The following is a 12,090-nucleotide window of genomic DNA, read 5'->3' on the forward strand; positions in this document are numbered from 1 at the left end:
ATTCCTCAGAAGGAAGGTTGGGCAATCTACTTCCATAGTGATACTGCCTTGGAAATCCAAGGAGGGGTTGCTATGAGTTGGGTCTGACTCTACGGCACGTAACAACTCTTCAAAAGACACTCCTAATAAAACGTAAAGACAAGCCACAGACCAGGAAAAAATACATGGAAGACACAAATCCAATACAGGACTTGTACCTAAATTACACAGAACTCTTTCTGAATTAAAGAAAAAAAAAGTAAGACAACAACAGCAACAAAAAAAACACAGGCAAGAGATCTGAATAGACATTTCAACAAAGAACCTATCATCATGGTACGTAAGTACATGAAAAGATGTTCAACATCATTATTCTTTAGGAAAATGTAAACCAAAAGAATGATTAAAAGGAAAAAGACTGATACCAACAGGTGCTCATGAAGATATCAAGCAACATTGGGAATGCAAAATGTAGCCAATTAATATAGTTTTTGCTGTTTCTTCAAAAGTTAAAATATTTACCTACCATACAGCCCAGTAGTTCCACTGCTAGGTACTTACTGAAGATAAATGAAAACATGTATGATCCATACAAAGATCAATATGTGAATGTTTATAGCAGCTTTATTTGTAATAACCAAAAAGTGAAAACAATCCAAATATCCATCAGTCGGTAAATGGATAAATAAATTGGTACAACCATTAATGAAATACTACTCAGCAATCAACAGGAATCAATACTTAAACCACGCAACACGGATGAATCTTGAAAACCATTATGCTAAGTTAAAAAAACTAGACACAAAAGAATTTCTAGTGTATGATCTGATTTATACATTATAGAAAGGGCAAAACTATAGCATACAAATCATAGCAGGGGTTCCAGGTGGGAAAGAAGGATTGACTGCAGGAAGGAATTTCTTTTGGGATGATGCAAATGTTTTATTATGTGAGTGTTGGTGGTTACATGAATACAGAATATACATTTGCCATACATTTAAAAAGGGTAAATTTTACTTTGGGTTAATTACACCGCAATAATTCTTACTTAGGTGTTTATAAAGGAAATTTGCCAGGTTAAGATCTATGGAAGAAAACTTAATAATCATTTCCTTTTCAAAGAATGATCTTACAGACATTTTCTCACAAGCACCAGTTATAGCGAATAACTGTAGACAACTACCATCCATTAGTAAGGAGATGGCTAGCTAAATTACAGATATCCAAACCACATACTTCTATATAGGGATTAAAGAATAATAAATTAGCACTAGAGAGCTCCACACTAAGATTGAAGGATATTCCTGGTACTACGTTGAGTTAAAAAAAAAAAAAAAAAAAGGTGCAGAATGGTGCATATAGTGAAACCATTAAAAAGCAACAAAACCTATATTCATGTGTACACAGGTCTGGAAGATATAAGCTAGTTGTTAACAGTGTTTATACATAGAATGCTACAGAGAGGACAGTGTGGCTGTGTGATACTTACATGGAGTGGAGAAAGGAAGACAGCTGTCAATTTTTCTACTTCTGTACTGTTCTCCCTCCCTCCTCACCACCCCCAATAAACACATAGTACTTTTATAATAAAAATGAGAGTTAAAGGGAAGTACATGCAACAATTTAGAGTTGTCCTGACTTTATGGTCAGGCATATGGGAGGGAAAAAGTTCAGATGTCTTGCTGCCATCTTCTGGAACAAACAAGAATCTACACCAACATAAAAAGAGTATGTAACTTTCTATGGCAAAATGTCAAAGGTTACCGCACTAAAAAAGGTAAGGTAGGAAAAAACTATCTGGAAGTCAAGATTCTTTCTGGTTTAAGTACTAATGAAAAACAGTTTTAGACCTGTTCATTTTAGGAAAACTGCCTATTTCTTATCTGCAAACATCAACAAAATGTTTATAATGAAACACTTTGAAACTTAGAGAACCTCTAAAGTGTACAATGTATTTCATTTTTTAGCTGTTCTGTCAGAAGACAGAATGCAGTGGAAATTATCAGACCAAAATCACAGATCCAGTTTCTCTTGTCCTTATTGGCACTTTTTGAGAAATAAAACAAAGCATGTATAATTTTAAAATTTCAAATACAAATGAGATTATATTTTGTCATACAGTAAAAAGGGGGGAAATAAGTAAAAGTTTTTTTTAGCTTTCATGTTAAAGAAGGCAAATACAAAACTTTTTTAAAACCTTCTGTTAGCAAATTTGTTTTCCTTTTCTTTTTTTAATTAAAAGAACAAAAAGTCTTCACAATGAAGCTAAGTTAATTAGTTCTCTTTTGGTTTGTTTTCAGTGATACTGATTTGCCAAGGACACTAAATTATAAAGGGGGGGGGGGAGTAGTCCATAAAGAATGTACTTGTAAAGATAAAAGAAATCTTTTAAACAATCCACCCTTTAGAGAAGAAATTGGGGATCACTTTGAGTGTTAATGTAAAATACATTAGTCTTTAGCAGCAGGAGTTCCAGACCTACTGGTGCCAAGAAGGTAACAAATAGTCTCTATCTAAGGAGGGGAAAATGGGCAACTCAGCAGGAGCTTTCTTCCCTGTTGTGTTATTTATAGGGAGCTCTATTTGTTAACATGTTTCTGCTATCATGGAGAGGGAGAATTTGATGATTTAAAGGATTTCAAAGACAACTGTTTAATGATACAATGATTTATGCACATTCACAAGTTCAAAATACATAGCAATTCAGATTTCCAAACAGCTATCACCATAATAGCTATAGGAGGTTTAGAAAACCTGAAACAAAAGATAGGATTTGAAATTATGAAATAAAAAGTCAGCACTGCTGGAAAATGCCATTTGGGAGGGGGAATCAGTGACTTATCATTTTTCATGCTAGTTAACTAGTTTTCTAGGACCTCTTAAAGATGAGTTTCTGTTGTTCTTCTTTTAGAGAACCATGAATTGAATCCTGAGTTACCTGTGACTAACTTGAATAATCTGAGAGTTGAGCCTTACACAGAACTGCTGCATTTTCACCAACAACCAAGCTCCCACCCCTACCCTACAAATCATAAGGGAATCATTTTAGGACTAATGCTTAGAGTTACTTACAAATCACATATTCATTTTACAATGATGGATTTATGAAATTCCAGTTACTGAAAGAATTTTCAGAAATTTCACTTGACTTTAACTATTAAATAAAATTTTCATTTAAGACAGGTAAAGCAAGTCACTAAAGCTTTAACTTTAACCTAAAGGGAAAACAAGTTTTTAATTCCTGTTTTTCCAACTAATTGTCAACATCTTTTTAACCACTTTTTTTTTTTTTGAGGTGGGGCTCTATTTTAAAATAACACATTCTCATTCCATTCTTTCCTAGCCTTCAAAATTATACTGCCTTCAATTATCATAAAGTTCATGAAGTCTATCAATTTGTCTATTTAAAAAGAATTCTTCTTATCTACATATAATCAGCCAACCCTAAAAGACACTTTGTACAACCGAAGCTTCCTAAACAATCAGTGGTTAAATATGTACTCACACGCAATAAGAATTTACGAGAGACAGCATTGGGTCTAAAAAGGCATTTGCCATTTAGGGGGATGAGAACATATTAATACAGTGTTTTCTTTTTGGATGATGAATAAATTCACTTATTTTACTTAAAAGTAGGTTCAACTCAAATGATTTTATTTGAAACTTTTAAAACACTGAAGTTGAACAAAGAATCTGACCTAGAATGAAAGAACCTTTTAAACATGGATCGTTACCTTCTCCCTTGCCAAATGTTCCGCAGGGAATATCATTTCTTTCTTTAGTTTTCCAATATATTGAATTCTTTCAAAGTCCTTTAGAGAGCTTTAGTCCTTCTGGTTGAGGAAAGATCTTCTTCTGGCGTATTCTGACTGAGTAGCACTTTTAGTATTTGTAAGTACAGATGTACAAAAACTCATCCTTCTCTTCCTAAGTAAATTAGCAGAATTAGCAGTCGAATCCTCACTGTTTTCTTCATCTGATACAGAGGATGGCATATCTGGCTTTTGTCTGGAGGACAGAGTTTCTTTTCTGGAGGGCAAACTTTCAAATCTTTTGCTGTCAACTGCACATATTGTTCTCCTTTTAGTTTTTTGAGAAGTGCAGGAAGTGGAAGGAAAAGGAAGTGAAATCCATATAAGTCCTTCATTTTCCAAATCTTTTTGTAACCTTGTGCTACGTCTCACTTTTGTTTCATTATTTGTTCTCTTAAAGGTTTGCTCTATGGCATCAGATAAGTCTTTACATAGTTCAGAATTTTCTAAATCAATTTCTACAGAGCTGCTCACCTTGTTGGCATTTTTGTGATATTCGTTTTTTTCCAAATGTAAACTTTGACCATCAGGATAATACATAGAGCGTCTTCTATGTTTCCTTTCTTTACAAGTCATTTCACTACATTCTGTGGATTTTCTTCCCAAATCCTCACACTGACCTTTCATTTCTTTTGCGTTTTCAGTGAAGACATCTTCTTTTTCTGAGTCAGACATTAAATGACTGGAGTTACGTTTTCCCTCAGCAGCTACTAAGAAATCATCCTGTTGTTCACACTTTGTGCTTATATCTTCTGAAATTTTAAAGACTTGACAAAGGTTTTTCACATTTTGACCAGCAGGAGAAAACTCCTGGAAGTGCAGGATAAAATTCGGTTCTGGATGAGCTGATAAAATATATTCTTCAGTCACAGAAGCACAAGAAATACAATGGTTTTCATCCTCACGCCCAGTGTTTAGCTCATTTTCACCTTCTAATTTATTTTCTGCTTTTGGAATACTTTCATTTTCATTAACTTCTACAGTGTTTATATTTGAACTTTGGTCAGAAGGGGCAGTGTCAAGCAATGAGGAACTTTTTATGTAAGAGTTGCAGAATTCAGATATATCACACTTATCAAAACTTTGATTCATATGCAAACCTTCTGGGATCTGAGGCAAAAGAGTCTTTCTTTTAGTCAGATTTTTAGGAGGCTTCAGCACTTCCTCAAGTTTGCCATTTGAGTTGAAATTATCTATAGGTAGGTAAATAAAGTGAAATCTAATTAGAAAGTAATAATAAATAAACTTTAACAAATCAAAGACGCTTAATTATACCCTATTGTATTCTATGTTTTAAGTTTTCAAAAATCATAAGACTTACAAATGTTACATGTATTTGTCCTGATCTGTCATTGTCTTCTTTTTCGTTTAGTTTGGCCCTAATCCATAGGTTAAGAAAATAGGTATTTAATGTATCTAACCTCAGACCATGAAAATATGACTATCTTAAATTCTCTCCTCCCTCAGAATATACTCCCTTCACTACAACATCAGTAAGTTTGAGGCAGCTACAATTCCTATTTCCCTAGAAATGAAGTACTGAAAACAGTACTGAAGAGAGGAAATTTGGGATTCTGGGGGATTTCAGCAGCTAAAACGACATGCTTTGTATTAAAAAATTAATAAATGAACTGCACTGTGCTATTTAATAAGGAGCTCTGGTAGTGCAGTGGGTAAGGCATTTGGCTGCTAACCAGGTCAGTGGTTCAAACCCATCAAGTGCTCTGCAGGAGGAAGATGAGGCAATACTTGTGTAAAGATTTACAGCCTTGGAGACCCAATGGGTTATGAGTCAGAACTGATTTGATAGCAGTGGGGTGGGTTTGGTTTTGCACACTTTAATAAAGCTATGTTTCTTTCAATATTCTAAAAATCTCCCCCTCCCTCCTCAATCTGACTAAAATTCAAGCTCTAGAAAGATGTGCCACATGCAGCCTATGGCTTCATGTGTTTCTAGCACACTGTGTCAAATCATAGGTTAGAGAGAACATCATCATTAAGATAATGCAGCCTACATATATTCAGGCTTTATGATACTACCAGATGCCATCTCTCTTGCTATCTTGGATATACAGTTTTTGATTGGCCACTCAAATGAGTACAGGCATACCTCAAGATACTGCAGGTTCAGTTCCAGACCACCACAACAAAGTATCACTTTAAAGTGAGTTACACAAATGTTTTGGTTTCCCACTGCATAAATATATATATATATATATATATATATACACTAAACTACAGTCTATTACGGCCTCAGAAACCCAAAGGGGGTCAACTATGAGTCAGAATCGACTTAATGGCAGCGGGTTTTTTAGTCTATTAAGCATACAATAAAAAATCAAACACACTGCCGTGGAGTTGGATCCAACTCATAGCAATCCCTCCTTGGGTTTCCAAAGCAGTATCACTACGGAAGTAGATTGCCCAACCTTTCTTCCAAGGAGTGGCTGGTGGGTTTGAACCACCAACCTTCTGGTTAGCAGTCAAGTGCCTTAGGCACTACGCCACCAGAGCTCCAAAGCATACAACAGCATTATGAAAGGTTTGAAATACTGTAAGAATTATCAAAATGTGACACACAGACAAGAAGTGAGCACATGCTGTTAGAAAAATGGCACTGAAAGACTTGATCGATGCAATATTGCCATAACCATCAATTTGTATAAAATGCAGTATCTATGAAGTGCAATATAAAACGAAGTATGCCTGTATGAAAAAACTCTTAAAATCAAAAATGGACAATATACAAAGTACAAACTGACCCAAATGCCTAAAAAACACCATGCCAACCAACTAATATGTCAGTTGAGATCTTTGAATACTTAAAAAATTGATTTGTATTTTTCATATGAATGGAATTAACAACAGTATGAAATTAGTATTAAAGATATTATACAATTAACATACTAGAAAAGGAAAGAAAGAAACAAGGAGGGAAAAGGAAAAGAGAAGGAAAAGAATGAAAAAGAAAGAAAGAAATAATGGAATTGCTTTATACTCTGTAGCAGGTGATACGATTAGTTTATGGATAAAAAGACGCCCAGGTGTTTTTAAAAAGAAATTTTCTAAAGGATGCAAGATGTAAAATCATACTAACAGGTATTCTTGAAACAGCTCTTGAAAAAACTCCTCTGTTGTAGGAACTGGAGATATAAGGAAAATAAGACTTAGTTTCATTCTCAAGGAGACTAGAACTTTGGGGAAGGAGGGTGCTGAGGAATAATAAAACCAAAAACCCACACTCACTGCCGTCGAGTCGTATCCGACCCACAGCAACCCCTCCTTGGGTTTCAAAGGTGGTATCACTACTGAAGTAGATTGCCCAATCTTCCTTCCAAGGAGTGGCTGGTGGGTTTGAACTGCCAGCCTTCTGGTTAGCAGTCAAATGCCTTAGGCACTATACCACCACCCAAGACACTCCACAAAGTGCTGCCACTGCTGATGCCAAGGAGCTGGAGAAGAGCATGTGCAGGTGTGTACAGCTGTGGTAGTTTGTCTGTCATTTAAACTTCTATCCTGAAGAAGTCTTATATATTTCTGTAGGTAGAGGGTTCTGTAGTGGCATCTACTTCATTCATCTTTGAATCTATTATAAATCCCATACAGTGTATTGCCAATAATATGCAGGCGATACATATTTGATGACTGACAAAGGCAGCTATTTTAAAAAATCTTTCTATACAAAATCACCACACCAAATGGGATATACATTATTTTCAGCATGATTTAATCAATTTAAAACCCAGGCATTTCAGAACAGAGGCAATTCCAACTCATTTTTATCTAACCAAAAATCAAATGACCTAATCTTCCCTTATAAACAAAAGTTTCAAGATCACCAAGTTCAATTTATAAATTCCATTTTTGGATGATGTTTAGTTGTGCCAATTCTACTTAAACATCATGGGATAACTTTTGTTTTTCTTAAATTTCTGTCTCTAAGTCATAGAAGGTATATTTAATACTAAGCCATCACCTCTTCAGCTTTTAATGGTAGACCACCACAAAGTAGAATTCATTTTAACAAAATACGTTAAAAAAAAAGTAAAAGGGAACAGGATGAAAAGATAAGAGTCCCTCGGAATTATAAGCAAAATCCTGTAGAAGTGATGCTGAGGATGAGATTTAGAACTTCTAAAACATTCTTAAAAGGGTGGCCGTGACCTAAAACTTAGAAACTACTGCCTTCAAGGATTTTGTTTCTCTCACTAAAATTCTCAGAGTATTATGAGGCAAAAAACTAAAAACCAAAGTCACTGCCATCGAGTCGATTTCAACTGATAGAGACCCCCTCCTTGGGATTCCAAGGCAGTATCACTATGGGAGTAGATTGCCCAACCTTCCTTCTGAGGAGTGGCTGGTGGGTTTGAACCTCCAGTCTTCTGGTTAGCAGTCAAATGCCTTAGGCACTACGCCATTTCATTTATATACTTTTTACATAATGAAAGGGAAAAAGGAAAAAAAAGAGAGTGAAATAGCACAAAGAGGGTGAAGAGAAGAGATACAGCGTAATCAGAGAAAAAGACAATATACCTGAGTAGATCCTTCGGATGCCAGGAAATGAAGGCGTCATCTCAGAGATCTCGGGGATCTCAGGAATAGGACTTAGGAGAGGTTTCTTGGAAGCAATTTCTCTTTCCCCATATAAAGATTTCTTAACATTCTGCTTTCCCTTTCCTTTCTTCTTTCTGCCACTTTTTAAAACCTGAGAAAATGTATTAAAACATTGTAACTGAGAAAGATGTAGCAGCATGTACAATTTTGATCCCTTATCTTCTACAAGATCACTAATTGTCATTTACACAGTATTTTTTTAAGGTAATTTTCAAAGAAAAACTATAGAACAGTTACTTATTTCATTAAAAAGTTTAGGAAATTGACTCAGGGTGATGGGGTTAGGTGATTTACAGAAAGTTAAATAAAATATCAAGCAGAACTTGGTTTACAAATAGTAGGATAATTTTCTGTATTTACACAAACATTTGCCACAGTAAGTGGAAAATGAGTACTGGATAAGTGAAAAATAGATTAGATGCTGTACAGTTAGACAGACTTAAGAAGGTTCTGGACAGAGTGGGAGAAAAATGTAGAACAAAATGCAAAATCATAAAAAAGATCAGACTTACTGGTCTGATAGAGACTAATGGAACCCCTGACACTATCATCCTCAGACATTCTTCAAATGTGAAAATGAACCCACCCATACGAATTACCTTTCAGTCAAACAATAGACAGGCCTATAAACTAAACAGTAACACCCATGAGGAAGATGTTCCTCAGAACAATCAAACCATATGAGACGAAAAGGGCAGCATATGCCCAAAAACAAAGTTCAGACTGCAGGAAGAGGGAAGAAAGATGGGCAAATGGAAACAGGGAACTAGGGCGAAAGTGGGAAGAGTGCTATTTCACTGAAGGGACTGCAAGTAATATAACAAAACAAAGTGTGTATAAATTGTTGAATGGAAAACTAATTTGCTCTGTAAACTTTCACCCAAACCACAATATTTTTTTTTTTTAAAAGAGAAGTCACCTGGAAGTCACTGGGGTAATATGGAAGAGTTGATCTCAGTAATTCATTGAGAGAGAACACAGTGGGGCATTTATCAGCATCAAAAATATAAAGGTAAACAGGTTTGGGAGTCCGACAGATTCAAGTCTGAACTCTGGCTTATTTATTTATTTTAATGTGATCTGGGTGAAAGTTTACAGAGCAAACTGATTAATGATTCAACAAATCATACACATTTTATTTTGTGATACTGATTGCAATCCCTACAATGTAACAGCACTCTTCCCACTTCTTACCTGTGGTTACCATTTTCCTGAGTCCTTCCTTTCCTATCCCTCCCTGCCTTCTAAGCTTTATCCCTGGGCAAATACTCTTAACAGTTGATTGTTTTAATAAGGACATACCTTCCTGGTATTACTATTCATCTTACAGGCCTATCATTTGGCTGAAAGTTGAGCCAAGGGGAAAGGTTAGTTCCTGGCTTGTGGGTATCTAAGGGCCATAGTTTCCAGGGTTCCAGTAGTCTTCATTAGACCAGTAAGCCTGGTCTTTTCTTTACCTGGTCTTTTTTTTTTTTTTATGGTTGAGTCTGGTCCACATTTTTTTCCCACTCTATGTGGGACCTCCTATTGTGATCCCTTTTAGAGTAGTCAGCAGTGGTAGCCAGGTATCACCTAGTTCTTCTGGTCTCAGGGATGTGAAGGCTGGGGTTTACATGGTCCATTAGTCCTCTGGATTGTTTCCTTGCATCTTTGATTTTCTTCACTGTCCTTTGCTCTAGACTGGGAATTCTGCCTTATTTAAACCTCTCTGAGCATCCTACTTTCATGTGTAAATCAGAGACAGAAATTGATTCCACATATTGTTGTGAAAGTGAAAAGTAAGAATAAACTGCAACAAATTTTAAAAAATAATAATAGTAACACGTCAAGAGGTGTATTTCCAAGCTACTTGAAAGCAGCTATACTAACAGACACATGCACACCAGTGTGCGCTGAAGTACTGTTCATATTAGCCAAAAGGTGGAAGCAACCTAAATGTCCACCAAAGTATGTACTACAAAATAGACTACTACTCAATCATAAAGAAAAATGAAGTCCTGATACATGCTTCAAAATAGAAGTACCTTGAAAAGAAAGTATGCTGAGTGAAATAAGTCAATCACAAAAGGAAATATATTGTATAGTATCAATTATATGAAATAATAGGAAGATGTAAATGTTTCAAAATCAAAGTTTATTAGTGGTTGGGGTGGAGAGCAGAAGCCACTGTTATTGTCACTTTGAAGACTAAGGTGTGCCTAACCCAAGGCATATATTGTCAATTGCTTCATATGCCTATGAAAGCTGGACAATGTGAATAAGGAAGATCGAAGAACAGTTGATGCCTTTGAATATGGTGTTGGCGAAGAATGTTGAAAATACCACAAACTGCCAGAAGAATGAACAATCTGTCCTGGAGGAAGTACAGTCAGAATGCTCCTTGGATGTGAGAACGGTGAGACTTCATCTCACCTACTTTGATCTTGCTGTCAGAAGGAACCACTCCCTGGAGAGAGATATGCTTGGTAAAGTAGAAGGTCAGCAAAAAAAAAGGGAAGACCCTCAACAAGATGCATTGACACAGTGGCTAAAATGGTGGGCTCAGGCATAGCAGTGATTATGAGAGCGGCACAAGATGTGGCACTGTTTCATTCTGTTGTACATAGGGTTGCTGTGAGTTGGAGCTGACTCAACACCTAACAACCACAGCATGGGTGATGGCTGAACAAAATTATTAACATAAATGATGTCATCAACTGTACAACTGCATAACATTGAACTGGCTAAAGTTGTGTGATATGTATCTTTACAACCATTAAAAAAAATAGGTAAGAATAAGATGAATTTTGGCAAGCGTAAGTAGAGGATGAAAGACTAGAATTTGGCAAACAGGGCCCTTGTATGCAAAGAATGAGAACCTTAACCTGAAAACAATGAAGGCTCACTGAATGGTGATTTGGGTAATAACACGGAAAAACCAAAAAAAAAAAAAAAAAAAAAAAGCCAAACACATTGCCATAGAGTCAGATTTGACTCACAGCAACCTCTCCTTGGGTGTCTGTGGCAGTATCATTATGGAAGTAGATTGCCCAACCTTCCTTCCGAGAAGGTGGGTGGTTCAAACCCACCAGCCTTCTGGTTAGCAGTCAAATGCCTTAGGCACTATGCTACCAGAGCCCCTAATAACATGGAAGATTTGTTGTTAGGTGCCATCGAGTCGCTTCTGACTCACAGCGACCTCATGCACAGCAAACCAAAACACTGCACGATCCCACACCAGCTCCATGATCCTTGCTATACTTGAGCCCATTGTCGCAGCCACTGTGTCAATTCATCTCATTGAAGGCCTTCCCCTCTTTCGTCGATGCTCCACCCTACCAAGCTGACATCCTTCTCCAGGGAATGGTCCCTTCTGACAACATGACCAAAGTAGGTGAGACAAAGTCTGGCCATCCTCGCTTCCAAGGAGCATCTTGGCTTCACTTCATCCCGGACAGATCTGTTAGTTCCTTTGGCAGTCCATGGTACCTTCAGCATTCTTCGCTAGCACCACAACTCAAAAGCATCAACTCTTCTTTGGTCTTCCTTATTCATTGTCTGGCTCTCACATGCATATGAAGTGATTGGAAATATCATGGCCTGTGTTAGGTGCACCTTAGTCCTCAAGGAGACATCCTTGCTCCTCAGCACTTGAAAGAGTTCCTTCGCAGCTGACCTACCCAGTGCTACACGTCATCTAATGTCC

The 12,090-nt window shown here is 36.6% G+C and overlaps 1 protein-coding gene across 1 annotated transcript in view; it reads right to left on the reverse strand.

The window, feature by feature from the left end:
* Nucleotides 1-3,803: 3,803 nt before the first annotated feature.
* The window catches only part of CDCA2 (cell division cycle associated 2), a 78,880-nt gene continuing 70,593 nt past the window's right edge, over nt 3,804-12,090 (reverse strand). The window contains exons 13-14 of the mRNA XM_007938758.1: nt 8,325-8,496; nt 3,804-4,984 (exon numbers count right to left, since the gene is read on the reverse strand). Coding sequence (XP_007936949.1) covers nt 3,804-4,984; nt 8,325-8,496 — 1,353 coding nt within the window. The remainder of the gene's footprint in view (nt 4,985-8,324; nt 8,497-12,090) is intronic.

This window comes from Orycteropus afer, unplaced genomic scaffold, assembly GCF_000298275.1.
Source record: "Orycteropus afer afer isolate SDZICR_OR568_19922 unplaced genomic scaffold, OryAfe1.0 scaffold00053, whole genome shotgun sequence".
NCBI classification, from domain to species: Eukaryota; Metazoa; Chordata; class Mammalia; order Tubulidentata; family Orycteropodidae; genus Orycteropus; species Orycteropus afer.